The sequence below is a fragment of the Rhinatrema bivittatum genome, chromosome 4, assembly GCF_901001135.1.
Source record: "Rhinatrema bivittatum chromosome 4, aRhiBiv1.1, whole genome shotgun sequence".
NCBI lineage: Eukaryota > Metazoa > Chordata > Amphibia > Gymnophiona > Rhinatrematidae > Rhinatrema > Rhinatrema bivittatum.
This window is the reverse complement of record NC_042618.1, coordinates 221,970,954-221,988,345: the sequence shown is the minus strand read 5'-3', so window position 1 is coordinate 221,988,345 and position 17,392 is coordinate 221,970,954. Positions and strand designations below refer to the sequence as shown.

General features: G+C 44.6%; 1 protein-coding gene across 5 annotated transcripts in view; it reads right to left on the bottom strand.

Annotated features, from left to right (window-relative positions):
* Window positions 1-17,392, bottom strand: part of APAF1 (apoptotic peptidase activating factor 1) — a 223,331-nt gene that overhangs the window by 66,278 nt on the left and 139,661 nt on the right. For all 5 annotated transcript variants that reach the window (XM_029599744.1, XM_029599743.1, XM_029599746.1 and 2 more), the window contains one exon: window positions 13,735-13,896. In XM_029599744.1, coding sequence (XP_029455604.1) covers window positions 13,735-13,896 — 162 coding nt within the window. The remainder of the gene's footprint in view (window positions 1-13,734; window positions 13,897-17,392) is intronic.

Genomic DNA, 17,392 nt, shown 5'->3' with positions numbered 1-17,392 from the left:
GCAGAATCATGCATATGGGGTGTGGAAATCCGAAAGAACTGTATTTGATGGGGGGTGTAGGGCTGATGTGCACGGAGAAGAGAGAGACCTTGGGGTGATAGTGTCTAACGATCTGAAGTCGGCAAAACAATGTGACAAGACGATAGCTAAAGCCAGAAGAATGCTGGGCTGCATACAGAAAGGAATATCTAGTAGGAGAAAGGAAGTGATGATCCCCTTGTACAGGGCCTTGGTGAGGCCTCACCTGGAGTACTGTGTTCAGTTCTGGAGACCGAATCTCCAAAGGGACAGAGAAGGGCGACCAAAAAGGTGGATGGTCTTCATAAAATGAATTATGAGGAGAGATTGAAGAACCTAAATATGTATACCCTGGAGGAGAGGAGGAGCAGGGGTGATATGATACAGACTTTCAGATACTTGAAAGGTTTTAATGATCCATGGTCAACAACAAACCTTTTCCATTGGAAAAAAATCAGTAGAACTAGGGGTCACGATTTGAAATTCCAGGGAGGAAGGCTCAGAACCAATGTCAGGAAGTATTTCTTCACAGAGAGGGTGATGGATGCCTGGAATGCCCTTCCAGAGGAAGTGGTGAAGACAAACTGTGAAGGATTTCAAAGGGGCATGGGATAAACACTGTGGATCCATAAAGGCTAGAGGATGGGAATAAAGAGAAGAGGCATGGGGGGTGGCTTGCTGGAATGGTGGCTACTACCTGGTGATTACTACCCTTACTCAATAAGCCTGCACATGATTAATGCAACTCCAACATTGCTCTCTGCTTCAATGGTAAGGGGAAATGTGGAAAAGAGGATTTGCATTCAGCAACAACCAATAAGGACTGCACTGCACAGTCTGGGTAAACAAATAAGCATGGGTAGCTTGCTTGTTGCGGCGGTTACTACCGTAAACCAATTATGCCTGATACTTCACTTTGAATGCATATTCAGCATTGCTCTCTGCTTTAACAGCAGGGGGAAATGTGGAAAAGAGGATTTACATTCAGACAACCAACAAGGCATTGATCTGTGCAGGCTGGGTAAACAAGCATCGGGGTGAATTCTTGATGCGGCGGTTACTACCCTTAATCATTAAGCCTTATGCTTCACTTTTGATGCAACTCCAACATTACTCTCTGCATCAACGATAGGGGGTGGAAGGAAATTCAAATCAAACAGTTACCAACAAGGGCCCTGAACTTGGTGGTCGGTGAAACAGCTAAGTATGAGAAAATAAGTGTGGGAGCTTGTTGGGCAGACTGGATTTCTGCCGTCATTTCTATGTTTCCTGAATGGGCATTGCTTTGTGAGCTCCTCACTCTATAGTAGAGCTAAGTAGTTGACATTCCAGGGAGGATGGTAGGTATTTAGCATGGCTAATTCATCCTGCTGTCTATGGAGAGCACCATTTACGGTAAGAAAATTTGCTCTCTCTATCAACAAGTAGAACTGAATTAGTCATGACACATGGGGAGTCCCAAGCTGAGGGTTGCAGTGGAGCACTTACTGAAAAAGCAATCCGGATCCCACTGTGGAAATTATACTACTGGGTGAACAGACTACTCAAAACTGCTTTTCCAAATTTACTGTCACTTCTTGATAGATTGTCCAGACAGTAATGAAACATGGAGGCGAGCACCGATGACCAAGCTGCAGCTTTCCAGATGTCCTTTTATGTGGTTTTTTTTATTTTATGTGTTTGAATTATATTCCACCTTTCATACACTTCAAAGTGGATTACATTCAGGTATTGTAGATATTTCCCTATTCCCAGAGGGCTTAGAATATAAAAGGTCGATATTAAAATGAGCGCGAGCGAGAATACGCTAGAATTTTTAATCATGTGCGTACTTACACGTTTATATTTTAAAGAGCACCAACCGTGCAAAAGTATGTTCCTAATTTTAAGAGGTTACTTGAGCACAGCTAGCACACATGTCTTCAATAGGACCATGTCATGCTTTTCTGCATGCATGTCAGCGAGTTTAAAACATGCTTGCGCGAGACACATTCCCAGTTTTCCCAATTAGTCCTCCAGTTTGTCTGGTTAATAGCAAGGTCTTTCAGACCCCTTTGGTTCTTCATCCTGCACCCGGCCTAGTTGACCCAGACCCCTCATCCTGTCCTATAAGCCCTAAAATTTGAGATCTACAGGAGCAGCAGTAAAGTTATGTGGCTATCTAGCATATGCATGCTGCAGATGGTGAAATTACTTTTCAGATAATTACCTTTCCTTGCAGTAAGACAAGCCAGCCCACAACAGTGGATTGTGCATGGCAACCAGCAGGTAGAAACGGAGAACAAAGACTCGCAGATATCACCCTCAAAGCTCTGTTTAAGCACCAGCCAGCCAATATTTCTCCAAAAGCAAACTGTGGGCACTAATCACTAAACATTAATAGTAATATCACATCCTATAAACACTATTCAACTTAACCTTGTGGATTCTTTTCTTTTAATTTTTTTAAACAGTGGAAACATTGGATTTAGCTCCGCTAACAATTATCCCTTAGAACAATCAGAGTATCTCAGAAGAAGAACAGAACTCACTTACCCAATTTGTGGGAGTCCAGCTGCATGAAAGATCCTGGAACCTCATTCCTTTCTGGACAAGGATCTAGTAACACTGAAGAAAGTCGGCCACCTCAAGGCAGCCTCAGATGGGAAGATGGACTGAATTTCCTTTCCTCGAAGTAAGGCAAGCATCAGGTAAGAAGTAACTTCACCTTCCTCTTCATCCAAGCAAGCCATTCCATACCAGTGGGATGTACCAAAGACACTCCCCCAAAGAGCAGGAGGCTGCCTGAGGCCCAAGCAACACTGCTCTAGCAAAGGCAGACTCCTCACACACCACCACATCCAGTTGGTAATACCTGGCAAACTTATGCAAAGACCACCACGTCACCACTCTACAAATCTCTGCCGGAGAAAGCAAACACAGTTCTGCTTAGAAACTGCCTGAGCCCAGTCGAATGCGCTCTGACTTGTCTCAGAAGAAGCTTCCCGGAATCCGCATAGGCTGCTGAAAGAACTTCCTTAATCCAACGAGCCATCATGCCCCAGGAAGCTGCCTCCCCCTTCTTCACCCCCCCGTAAAGAACAAAAAAGCCATAACCTCCACATAGCGCAATAAGTACTGCCGCACATCAAATGGTCACAACTTCCTTAATCCAAGGTATGGTCCAAATCTGCACCTTACCTGGAGTGATAATCAAAAAAGGATCTCTGCATGACGAGGCTTGCAATTCTAAAATCCACCTTGCAGAACAAATAGCGACCAAAAACACTGTCTTCAGAGTTAGTAACCGCAAAAAGAATTTCCTGAAGAGGATGAAAGGTCAGACTCGCCAGAAAGGAGAGAATCAGATACAAATCCCACAAGGGTACCACAAAACGCAAGGGAGATCTAAGGTGTTTTACTATCCTCAAGAACCTAAATACATCTGGGTGAGAAGAGAGCAGTCTCCCCTGCACGCAACCCCAATAACATGCTATAGCAGCCCCTTGCACCTTCAGCGAGTTCAAGGTTGATCCCTTACTCAGACCTTCTTGTAAAAATTCCATGATTAAGGAACAGGCACCGAAGAGGGGCAAAGAAGCGTGATTTTGACACCAATGCTCATACATCCACCAAACGCGAATATATGCCAAGGAGGAAGAAAACGTGCGCACTCTCAAAAGCGTTTTCACCACTGACCCTGAGTAACCTCGCTTTAAGAGCCTAGACCTCTCAAGGGCCAAACTGTAAGACAAAATGGACTTGGATTGTTATGAAAAATTGATCTCTGACGTAACAACCCCCTCCCCCTGAGAAAAGGGAGCTGACAAGGGTCCCCATCAGAAGATGACACAGATCTACGTACCACGGCCTGCACAGCCAATCTGGGGTCACCAGATTGGCTGTGCACCAGATAGATAGTGCAGGCTGTGCACTATCTTCTGCAACAAACGGCCGATCATGGGCCATAGCGGAAACACAGAGCAATTCTCTTGCGGTCACGCCTGGATTAGGACATCTAGTCCAGAGTTTGAACATTCCTTGGTCTGACTGTAAAATCTCTCCACTTTTGCATCCTTGTGAGTCGCCATTAGATCCAAGAAGGGACATCCCCAGCAATCCACAGTAAGAACATAAGAACATGCCATACTGGGTCAGACCAAGGGTCCATCAAGCCCAGCATCCTGTTTCCAACAGTGGCCAATCCAGGTCATAAGAACCTGGCAAGTACCCAAAAACTAAGTCTATTCCATGTAACCATTGCTAATGGCAGTGGCTATTCTCTAAGTGAACTTAATAGCAGGTAATGGACTTCTCCTCCAAGAACTTATCCAATCCTTTTTTAAACACAGCTATACTAACTGCACGAACCACATTCTCTGGCAACAAATTCCAGAGTTTAATTGTGTGTTGAGTAAAAAAGAACTTTCTCCGATTAGTTTTAAATGTGCCCCATGCTAACTTCATGGAGTGTCCCCTAGTCTTTCTACTATCCGAAAGAGTAAATAACCAATTCACATCTACCCGTTCTAGACCTCTCATGATTTTAAACACCTCTATCATATCCCCCCTCAGTCGTCTCTTCTCCAAGCTGAAAAGTCCTAACCTCTTTAGTTCCCATTCTCCCGGATCCAACGCCAATCTAGGCATCATAGTGTATAATACTTTGAAAGCATCGGCTCAGTGTGCTGCAGCAGTCAAAAAAGCAAACAGAATGTTAGGAATTATTAGGAAAAGAATGGTTAACAAAACGGAAAATGTCATAAATCCTATATCGCTCCATGGTGAGACCACACCTTGTATACTGTGTACAATTCTGGTCGCCGCATTTCAAAAAAGATATAGTTGCGATGGAGCAGGTAGAGAAGGGCAACCAATATGATAAAAGGAATGGAACAACTCCCCTATGAGGAAAGGCTGAAGAGCTGTTCCGCTTGGAGAAGAGACGGCTGAGAGGGGATATGATAGAGGTCTTTAAAATAATGAGAGCTCTTGAACGAGTAGATGTGAATCGGTTATTTACACTTTCGGATAATAGGAGGACTAGGGGGCATTCCATGAGGTTAGCAAGTAGTACGTTTAAGATTAATCAGAGAAAATTCTTTTTCACTCAATGCACAATTTAGCTCTGGAATTTTTTGCCAGAGGATGTGGTTAGTGTAGCTGGTTTAAAAAAGGTTTGGATAAGTTCTTTGAGGAGAAGTCCATTAACTGCTTTTAGTCAAGTTGACTTAGGGACTGGCTTCTGCTATTATTGGCATCAGTAGCATGGGATCTTCTTAGTTTTTGGGTACTTGCCAGGTACTTGTAGCCTGGTTTGGCCTTTGTTGGAAACAGGATGCTGGGCTTGATGGACCCTTGGTCTGACCCAGCATGGCAATTTCTTATGTTCTTATATTATAATCCACCTACACATTGTTTACTCCTGCTATATGGGAGGCTGACAGAGCCTGTAAATGAAGGTTTGCTCATGGCAGAAGGATATCCATTTCTAGAGAGATCTGTTGACTTTGAGTCCCTCCTTGGTGATTTATGTACACCACCGCAGTAGTGTTGTTAGACATAAAACTTTCACCACCTTTCCTTCTAACTGGTCAGTGAACTGAAGGAAGACTAGTCAAATCGCCTGTGCCTCCAGTCGATTGATGGATCAAGTCGCCTATTTGGGAGTCCACTGCTCTTGCACTACCAACTCCTGACAGTGTGCTTCCCAGCCCTGAAGACTCGCATCTGTGATGACTACCAACCAATCGGGAATCTCCAAATCCATACTTTTTCTATAAGCCCCCTTCTCAACCACCAGAGAAGCTTCCACCTCACCTCTGGCAGCAAGGCCAGTGTCATATTGTACTCCTGAGTCTAGAAATTCCATCAATAAAGGAAAGAGCACTGCAGAGGATGCATATGCGCATGCGCCCAAGGTACAACCACTATTGTTGCAGCTATGGATCCCAACATCTCCAAATATGACCAGGCTGATGGGCCAATCACTGCACGCAGGGCCCACACCTGACCCCAGATCTTCTGAATGCAAGACTCTGAGACAAACACCTTGCCTTGTGCCATGTCAAACCACCCAGATACTCCAGGACCTGAGATGGCTGCAGGTTGCTCTAGGCTAATAATATCTACCCCAGATGCTGCAATAACTGAACCACCCTGAGGGGTCACCAACCAGCAATCTTCTGACTTGGCTCTGATCAGTCAATCGTTCAAATACGGATGAATCAAATGCCCTCCTTTCTGAGGGCTGTGACCATGACTACCATCACTTTGGAAAATGTCCTGGGTGGCCAAACCAAAGGACAACACTCGGAACTGGTAGTGCTGACCTAACACTGCAAAGCGCATATATCGCTGATGCTGCTTGCAAGTTGGAATATGAAGGTAAGCTTCCGATAGCTCCAGAGAAATGAGAAATTATTCCTTCTTCACCACCATGATCACTGATCTTATTTATTTATTTATTTATTTTATTTAAGTTTTTTTATATACCACCATTCAAGACAATAGTCCCATCATGCTGGTTCACATGGAACAGGAGTGCAAAATAAACTTAAACTTGAACAATGGTGCGGAAAAAGCAGTTACAAATAACAAGGAAAAATAGAACTTGGAGTAAGAAGGAAAAAAGGAAAAGGAAACCAGATAATTACATATTATTACAATGTAAGAGGTAGCTAATAGTGATATTTATGGTGATGTGTGTTGATTGTTAGGAGTTAAATAATATTGGAGTTAGGAAAAGCCTGCATGAACAGCCAGGTCTTGAGTCTTTTCTTGAAGGTTGAGAGGCTGGGTTCCATCTAAAAACATCTTAACATTTCCATCTAAAAATGGGTAACCAGGAGGGTCCGATCGACCACCGTGAGATCCAGAATAGGTCAAAATGAACCCTCTTTCTTGGGAACCACAAAGTAAATGGAATAATGCCCTGTGCCCTCCTGATCCTTTGGGACTGGAACCACTGCCTTTAGGGTGAGCAACTGCTGCAATATGCACGGGACCACTGACTACTTTTATATGGAGTTGCAGGGGGAAACCATAAAAGCATTTGAAACAGGAAAGATAAGTTCCAAAGTATATCCGTCATGCACCATTTCCAAAACCCACTGGTCGGAAGTGATGTGGCTCCACCTCGAATAAAATTGAGAAGGGTGACTGCTTATCTCCAGCACCGGAGGATGGACCCCCAAAACTTCATTGGGAGGAATGCAGGGTTCCGGAGCTGGAGGCGCTGTCTTTGCCTGGCTTGTTTGGCTGAAAGGACTGAGATCTCTCAAATATCCAAGACCTCTGACTACTTGAACCTCTGGAGGAGTGAAAATGCCACAAGCTCAGAATTTGCCCCTTGGCTTGAGAAAAACAGGAAGTCAACTTCTTATCCTCTGGTAACTGAGGAAATTTCGACTCTCCCTATCGATCTGCCATCTTCTCTAACTCCTCCCCAAACAAGCACCCCTTAAAAGGTAACTTTGTAAGGTTCAATTTTGAAATAGTATCAGCAGACCAATTCCATAGCCACGGGAGCTATCGGGCTTCAGTCACCGAAGTCACCCCTTGAGCTGCCGTGGTGCCAAATAATAGCCAGCATCTGCCGGGAAGGCAGCTCCTAGCTCCAGGTATGGGCCATTCTCTCCCAGAGCTTCCTGGGCCTCCAGGGCTAACTGTAACCCGGCCCTGGCTACCATACAACAGCAGGCAGAGATTTGGAGATTCATGACCATAGCTTCAAAGACCTGCTTCAAAATAGCCTCAAACTTCTGATCTTGAGTGTCTTTTGAAGCCGCACCTACTTCCACCGGAATGGTGGTCCGCTTCGTCACAGCACAGACTAATGCGTCCACCTTAGGAAACCGGAGTTGCTCCCTCACTTTAGGATCTATAGGATACAATCCCGTTAAGGAGTGACCTCCTTTAAAATTTGCCTCAGGTGCACTCTATTCCAACTCTATCAGTTCCTGGACGGCCTCGTGCAGAGGAAAAGAGCATGATGCCTTGTGCAAGCTGATCATTACAGAGTTCCGCTTTGGATTTTTGGTCGCTGCTGGCAAGATCTCCTCATACCCAAGGGCTTTCAAGATCTGTAAAATTAAACCGGACATGTCCCTGTGAAGAAGCTGCAGCATAGTTCTATGAGGTTCACCATCTGGGGGAATCTCCCCCTCTTCCAATAATGGATTGTCTGGATCCCCCCCATGATGATTCCAACTCCTCATCTGAGTCTCCTGAAGGATCCTTCTCCATGCCTTCTTCTCCCTCTATCTCCTTCTCTTCTTCCTCCTGGAAGGAGACGAGATCTCCCTGGAACGCTTTTCTAGGTCCTAAGGAGGGAAATTTCTGAAGTGGGAGATCCCTAGCTTCTTCCCGTGGAGACCTTGCCTCTGAGAGAGAAGGCCTAGAGACCCTTAAATAATTCCACCCATGAAATGGCAGAAAGATCCATCCCTGGGGTAGGCAAAACCCTCTCAGAGCTCACTCCTGAGGGGAATTAGCAGGAAAGGGGGCAGGGAAGTCTCCTCAGTCACTCTGGTAGGAGTTGCCACCACAACCTCTGCCTGAAAAAGGTGGCCTCTGAGGTACCTGCAGGAACAAATTATCCTGGGCTTCCACACACTGAGGGACCTCCTGGGACGAAGGACCCTCATATGGCATGTTGAGCAGATGCGAAGCTTCTTCCTGCGCTGCTCTCCCAATACCATGTCACATTCTCTCTCTTCCTTTAAAAGCTGAGCAAATGTGACTCACCGCATGCCTCAGCAGTTCCTGCCAATCAAAATGGCGCCTGCCATGTGTGCAGCTTTGCGACTGAAACTTTGCTGGTTCTAAAATTAGCCCCACAACCCTCCTGAATTGTGTGGCTCAGCACAGCTGCGATTGCAGCTGTCTGCTGCTCGGCCTGCAAAAGATCATGCCAGCACCCGCTTCCAGCACTGTTCAATGTGCGCACATTTTTTTTTTCAATAACCTTTCCACAGACAAAACTGGTAAGATAAGAAGGAAAGGCAGAGAGAGAGTACAGAGAAGAAAAGACCAGACAGAGACGAGGACTATGCAGCAGAGCTGAGCCCAAGGCCTCCTTACCCTACCGGATCTTTTCCTTTGCCTGAAAGGGGACTAGGGCCGCAGCCTTCACCTCACTCCTGTCCTTTTTTTTAATTTTTGCATATCTCCTGAGATTGGTTCTCAGACACTCAATTGAGGAAGGGAGCTACTGCTTTCACCACAGGAGGTCAAACTGGCCTGTTCAATCTGGACAGGCCAAGATCCACAAGCACGGATCCATGTGTGACACTGCGATGTGTGACCATGCCCCTCCCCCGACGTCAACTCTTTGTGCTTCATTTACTATTTTTTCTTTTACCTTTTCTGTTAAGTAACCTTTTTTCAAGTTCCTACCTTATGCCTTTGTTAACAATTTTATTATAAATGTTCTCTGTATTTGACTATGGAAATATTTTTTCCTGCTTTTTCTGTTTTATGTAAACCGGTATGATTTGCATTTTAATGTAAGAATGTCGGTATATAAAAATTCTAAATAAATAAATGTCTACCACCTGCTGGAGAAAGAGAAAAACTGGCTGGCCGGTGCCCGAGCAGAGCTATATGAGGATGATGTGGGCGAGTCCGTTTCCGTCTCCACCTGATGGTTAGAATGCACAACCCACTGGTGTGGTCTGGCTTGCATGGATGAAGAGGAATATGTTGTTAAAATTCAGAGTTAAGTGTGTAAGTCTTAGCCCCGCCCCTTTTCTCCTCAAGCATGCATGGGTAAACATGTGTATGGGGGCATTTTTGTGCAAGCAATGCTTTTAAAATCAATTTGTAAGTCTGTACCTGAAGCAATGAAGGGTGAAGTGAGGTGCCCGAAGTCACACATGGAATTTGAACCTTGGCTTCCCTGGTTCAGAGCCTGCTGCTCTAACAACTGGGCTACTCCTCCACTCCATAGGCATGGCTCACAGATGAGTCACTGATGCAGTCATGGCTCTCATGGCTCTCACTTGAAGAGTCTTAACTGAGTCAGTAACCTGGAAGCCAGTGAGTGTGTAACAATGTGTGATACAGTCTGCTAGCCAATTGGACAATGTACGCTTGGTAACTACTATGCCCATTTGGTTAGGATTATAAGAGATGAATAATTCCAAGCTCTGACGATATGGCTGAGCTCTCTTTCAGTAATAAGCCAAGGCTCTCTTACAGTCCAAGAAATGTAGGGCTGTCACTTTCATGTGCATGTGACCTTGGAAAGAACCTGGGTAACAGGATGGCTTGAGTTATATGAAAACCTGACACCACTTTTAGTAGGAACTTTGGGTAGGTGAAGCAACTGAACCCTGGCACAGGTCATGAATTCCTCTCTCTACAAACGTTATGTGAAAGGCTAAACCATGTTGACATTTTGAAGGAAAAAAGCCTAGATGTGTTCATGTACCTAATTAAAATGCTGCCCTATTATGACAACTTCCACTTTTCCATTTCTCTCTGACTTTTTTTTAACTCCCTGTGTCTTTATTTTATTACTTTCCCTACAATCAGTTCATTCAAGTGATGAGTCAACTACAAAAGATGTCTAACACCGGAAAAGGAAGAGTATTTGGACTCCATAAGCTTCGGGTCAGCATGTTCACTGTGGTGCTGTCACAATATGATGAAGATGCAAACATGCAATTGGGCTTTCCTAATGACAATAATAGAAAGATCTGAGGGTTTTTCCCCAGGGACGATTTTCTTTATTAATAATAATAATTAAAAAAACCAAAAAAAACGGTTCCAGGTTTGTGCCAGAGGTGACCTCCACTTTCCACTCTGGCTGCAGTGCAGAAAAAGAAGGAATTTTGTTGTTCTAAACAGTTTGAGGTCAGTGAATTGGTGTAGCCTGACAGAAAATTAGCACTGCTTTTCCCCAAGGGTATCAGTTTGCTGTACTGTATCTGGTATTTTCTACTGTGGTATTCAGAACACAAAAGAGAAATTTGTATGGGCAAAAAGAAGATATAAGTCCTGAAAGTCTGCCTGCCTGTATTGGAATATATATGACGACTCAATTATATGACATACCACAATATTAATACCCTCAATCCACTTTCATTCAGTATTTGTATTCCAGCTTGACTTGGTCCTTAAACATTTCTTTTTAAAACTCAGTATTTTATCAATCTTTTTGCAAAGAATTTTGACAGCAGAGCATCATCTCAACTTTTAATCATCTTCAATTTTGTACTAACATTTTATTAGCATATGCACTTTTATAGTAGGCAATTAAAGCAAGCTACAAACCAGAAAAAAATGTATTTTGTTTTTAGTCAGGCAATACTATTAGAAATATGAATCTATGCAAATATCAATATAATGTTCAAAAACATATCGGGGTCAATATTCAGAACCTAGCTGGTTATACATATCCGGCTAACTTAGGATATTCAGCTGAATATCCTCGTCTAACTTAGCCAGATAAGTTATCCATCTAAGGCTGAATATCGCTACTTAGCCAGATAACTTTCCAGGTTAAGCAGCGCTGCCTCGATCTGCCCTCTGCCTGTTCATAACTTATCCAGCTAACCAGAGAGCAGGATAAGTGACTTATCTGGTTATCTAGCAGCCACTGAATATAACCGGATATTCAGCAGCTGCTAAATAGCTAGATAAATCCTATTTATCTGGCATCTGAATATCAACCTTCACATGTTTTTCTCTTTCAATATGTATATTTTGTTGATTGAAAAGCCTGTACTATTTTGTACTGATTAGCAATGTATGAAAGCATTCTGAATGATTACATGACAAATAATGGAGATGGAAGTATTTAAAAGACCTCCCTACATGATAGCCTTGGGCTACCTTGTAGAGTGAGGGATAGTAGTATTTTTAAATAAATAAATAAAATAAATTACAGAAAGGCTTATTGTCCAGCAAGTGAATGTCTCCCTGGTTGGATATTAAGGAGCAATTTTCAAAGAGATTTCCACACACACACACAAAAAAAAAACCACTTTGAAAATTGCCTCCCTGCTATGCAGTGAGAAAAGTATGTGTGCTGTTCACAGCAAGTGTATTTTTTCACTACGGGGAAAAGGAGTGGTGCCAGGGACAAGGTTATGATCAGGCCCCCCATGTGTTCATTATCCTGCAGCACCGGCCATGAGATTTTCAAAAGGAAACTGCAGACACCACGAGGAGACTCAAAATTATCCTCCCATGGGGGTGATTTTCTAATAGCTCACAAAAGAAAATCAGCAAATATGCACCTGTTAACAGCAATTTTCAAAGCAAACTAATGCTTTGAAAATTATCCCACCAAAATTACCTGTACACAATTATACCTGCTGATTGGTCCACAGCAAACTTTTGAGGAAATTTATAAACATACTTTTAAAAATGGAGAAGTGCGCGCATAAGTGCAAACCCCTCTCAAACTTCGTCCCTGGGAAACCCTCTGCTCTCTGCGGGTAAACTTGCATGTATACAGGACACACGTGCATAAGTTAACCCGCATATTGGGCAAGCAATTTTACAACAAGCCATTTCCATGGGTAAAGGTCTCTTACCTGCAGAAATGCCTTTAACAATAACTGCCTAAATTGAAAACCAAAGTATGCTCCCAGCAGGAGGGCTTGTTACTGCTGTGGATGGCATTAATTTTGTGCCAAAATGGTCAATGATGTCAGTTCATACTCTACAGAAGTGAAAAGATGTGTGAAAGTGGTGCTTTTAAAAAAACTATTTGAAGGGATAAGGGTAAGAAAATATATGGCAAAGGTTTGTTTAAAATGCAGATGTCTTAGAAAGAATGTAGTGTTTTGCTAAATTGAGCTCAGTAAATGGGTGAGAGTCAGTAGCATTTTTTTTTTGCATGCTTCCAATAAAAACACAAGAAATGCCATGCTGGGTCAGCACAAGGCCCATTTTGCCCAGCATCCTGTCTCAGACAGTAAGAAGATCTCAAAAAGTATATTTAATTTTCTGTTACTCATTCCCAGGGATAGCAATGGCTTCCCACAGTCTGCCTGGCTAATAAAATGTTATCTACTTTTTCTCTAGAACCTGTCCAAACTTCTTTTAAATCCCACAATATTTGTCACCTTGACTCATCCTCTGGACACAGATCCCTCACCTGATGGTACGTTGAGTGAAATAATACTTTACAATGTTTAAAATCTGCTGATCATTAGTTTCATGGAGTATCCTCTTGTTTTAGTATTATTTGAAAGCATAAATAACTGTTCCACCCCACTCATAATTTTATATAAACTTCTATCATGTCCCCTTCTCAGCCATCTCTTTTCCAAGCTAAAGAGCCTTAATCTATGTATGTAACCTCTCACAGGGGAGCTGTTCCATTCCTTTTAAATCATTTTTTTGCCCTCCTCTGTCTCTTTTCTAGTTCCCCTGTTTTATTTTTTACATTCAAGCCCTTTTCTGCAATTTTTCTAGTTCCGCAGTTTTTTCTTTTTAACATTCTGGCTCTCTGTCAATATTTCTGCTCTCTCTCATGGAAATTTACTCTTGCACATAGTTCTACAAAACCACAGGTGTGGAAAAAAATTAAGCATGCCGGGGGTATAGAACCAAAGATCAGAAATGGGGGATGGGACAGTTTTTTAAAATTGGAAAAAGTACCAAAATACTAAATGCATATAAAAATCTTGCAGCATAGCAGGGTTATGGAAAGTCTGACCAAACTGCACCACATGGAGGTAGTAAATAATTACGAGAAGTCCCACCTGAAATACTTACAAAAAGTGAATTTTTTGCAGCTACCATTATTCTGGTACAGTCATGTGACCAACAACAGCACTTTACCAACACTTCCACATCCTCCTGTCGCTCATCTTGATTTCTGAAACACTCTTGTACATTAATTGATTTGAATTCATTTGCTGAAGAAACTGTCCAAATCTTAAATAATAAATATCAATATATCAGAGAGATTTCAGGCATATTAAATTCCAACACACATGCTGTAGGAGAACATCAAATGAAAAAATAGATACAAATCAATATACTAAAGCCGGACTATCATCAGAATGATTAAGAGGTAATTTTCAGACAGGCCGCAGATCTGCTAAGTCCGCAGGTAAAAAAACTGCCCTAACTTTCAAAGTGAAAGTATGTACATACAGAGTAGGCAATTTTCAAAAAGATTATTTCTGCAGGTAAAACTGTGTTTTACCTGTAGAAATGGCTTTTAAAATTATCCTCCCTAGGGTACATTTCCAAAAGATTACTCAGAATCTACAGGGTAAAAAAAAAAAAAAAAAAAAAAGGAAAATTGGTTCTTACCTGCTAATTTTCATTCCTGTAGTACCACGGATCAGTCCAGGACAGCTGGGTTTTGCCTCTCCTCCAGCAGATGGAGACAGAAAAAGATTTCGCGGACTCTGTCCTATACCTCTGAGGTGCCACCTAGTGTCTGCCAGTATTACTCTGTACCCAAGTAAACATTATATAAACATTAACCGCAACCAGAACAACCTCCCCCGAAGAGCAGAGGAGATGAAAACAACTTGAAACTTAATGAATGAACAAAACATGCCCAAGACCTTTCCCTGAAAAGGGGGGGCATTCAATAAAACTTGCTGAAATACTGATCAACTACCGGCCGAGTGGACTCTCCATTTTCCCCCGGGCTGGCATCTGGACTGATCCATGGTACTACAGGAACGAAAATTAGCAGATAAGAACCAATTTTCCTTTCCCTGTACGTACCTGGATCAGTCCAGGACAGCTGGGATGTACCAAAGCTTTCCTAACTCTTTCAGTCCCACTCGGAGTACACTGGCTCCAAACGAACTGGGCTCTGGAGCCCGGACATCCAGCCAATAATGTCTGGCAAAAGAATGAGGAGACTTCCAGGTAGCCACCCTACAAATTTCCTGTGGCGACAGCTGTTGACATTCCGCCCAAGAAGTCGCTTGAGACCGGGTAGAATGAGCCTTAAGACCAGACAGAATTGGATGACGACCCTGAACCAGGTAAGCCGACACTATAGCCTCCTTCAACCAGCGAGCGATCATGGCCATGGAAGCCTTCTGCCCCTTTCTGGACCCACTCCACAACACGAAAAGGTGATCCGAGAGTCGAAAACTGATCGTCACCTCCAAGTAACGCAACAAAACTCTCTTAATGTCCAACTTCCGCAAATCTCTAGACTCAGGAAAAGACGAATCTACCCCCGCATAGGAAGGGAGCTCCATGGACTGGTTCAAATGAAAGGCGGATACGACCTTTGGAAGAAAGGAGGGAACTGTTCTCAAGGAAACTCCTGCCTCAGAAATCCTCAAGAAAGGTTCCCTGCACGATAAGGCCTGTAGCTCGGACACCCACTTCGCGGAAAACACAGCCACCAGAAAAACTGCCTTCAATGTCAGATCCTTCAGGGTCGCTCGAGTCAAAGGCTCAAAAGGGGCATTACAAAGTGCTCTCAGCACCAAGTTCAACTTCCACAACGGACAAGGACTCCGGACCGGAGGACGAAGATGCTTAGCTCCTCGTAAGAAACGAGCCACGTCCGGATGAGAGGCCAGCGCAACCCCTGCATCTTACCTTGAAAACTGCCAAGGGCCACTACCTGCACCCGCAGCGAATTGAATGCCAAACCCTTGGCCAAACCTGCCTGTAAAAAATCCAGGATTTCTGGAATAGACGCCCTGGACAGCTGTACTTGGTGGTCAGTACACCAGGACTCAAACACCCCCCAAACTCTAACATACGCCAGAGAGGTAGAAGTCTTGCGGGAACATAAGAGTGTGGTCACCACCGCATTCGAGTAATCCTTACTCCTCAACCGGCGCCTTTCATAAGCCATGCTGCTAGACAAAAGCGATCGGCCTCTGCGAAACAAACAGGGCCCTGGTGCAACAGTGTCGGAGACTGACGAAACCTCAGTGGACCGTCCACTGCCAGATTTAGGAGGTCACAAACCTTGGGCGCCTTGGTCACTCTGGTGCCACAAGAATCACTTTGCCTGCGTGCACCTCGATGCGGCATAGAACCTTTCCCACCAACGGCCACAGAGGGAAAACACACAACAGGACGTCCTTTGGCCAGGGGAGGACCAGCATGTCTACCCCTTCTGCCCCCGGTTCTCGCCGCCGGCTGAAGAACCGAGGAGCCTTGGCATTGCTGTACGTCGTCATCAGATCCATGGCCAGCCTGGACCACTGGTCGCACAGAAGATGAAAGGCGGAGAGTTCCCACTCCCTGGGGTCCAAGTGGTGGCGGCTGAAGAAATCCATCTGGACATTGTCCACACCAGCAATGTGAGAAGCCACTATCTGATAAAGATGCTTCTCCGCTCAGTGGATCAAGAGCTGGGCCTCCGCCGCCACTGGACGGCTCTTGGTGCCACCCTGATGATTGATATAAGCTACCGTTGTCGCATTGTCGGAGAGCACCTTCACCGACCTGCCCTCCACCATCGGAAGGAGGGCTTGGAGTGCTAATCGAACCGCCCTGGTTTCCAAGTGATTGATTGACCAGGAGGCCTCATTCCTGGTCCATTGGCCCTGAACTGCTGCATCCTGACAAACCGCTCCCCACCCAGAGAGCTGGCATCAGTGGTCACCACGATCCAACAGGGAATCTACAAATCCACCCCCTGTCGCAAATTGTGTGGCGAAAGCCACCACTGAAGACTGGAACTCGCCCCGCCCAACGGGCAGGGCAAGATGGAAGCGCTGCGAGAGGGGATTCCAGCGGGATAGCAAAGTTGACTGAAGAGGACGCATATGTGCAAATGCCCACGGCAGGAGATCGATCGTCGAAGCCATTGAGCCCAGGACCTGCAAGTAATCCCAGACCCTGGGTCGAGCTAGAGACCGCAATGATCCCACCTGTGACGTGAGCTTGGAAATCCTCTCTTCTGTCAGAAACACTTTTCCCAAGGCTGTATCGAAGCGAGCTCCCAGGAACTCCAAAGTCTGGGAGGGCACCAGGTGACTCTTCTCAGGGTTTACCACCCATCCCAACGAGTCCAACATCCAGAGCACCCGCACCACCGCGGCTGCTTTCTGACTTTGCCCGAATGAGCCAATCGTCCAGATAGGGATGCACCAGTATCCCTTCCCGTCGCAAGGCGGCCGCGACCACCACCATCACCTTGGTGAATACCCTGGGCACCATCGCTAGGCCGAATGGAAGGGCGCAGAACTGAAAATGGCACCCGAGGATCACAAACCGCAGATATTTCTGATGGTCTGAATGGATCGGGATGTGCAGGTGCACTTCCGTCAGGTCCAGTGACACCAAGAACTCCCTGTTGTGCACCGAGGCTATGACGGAGCGAAGGGTTTCCATCCGAAATCTGGGTATGTTCAAGTCGCAATTCACCTGTTTCAAATCGAGGATGGGACGAAAAGCACCATCCTTCTTCGGTACCACAAAGTAAATGGAG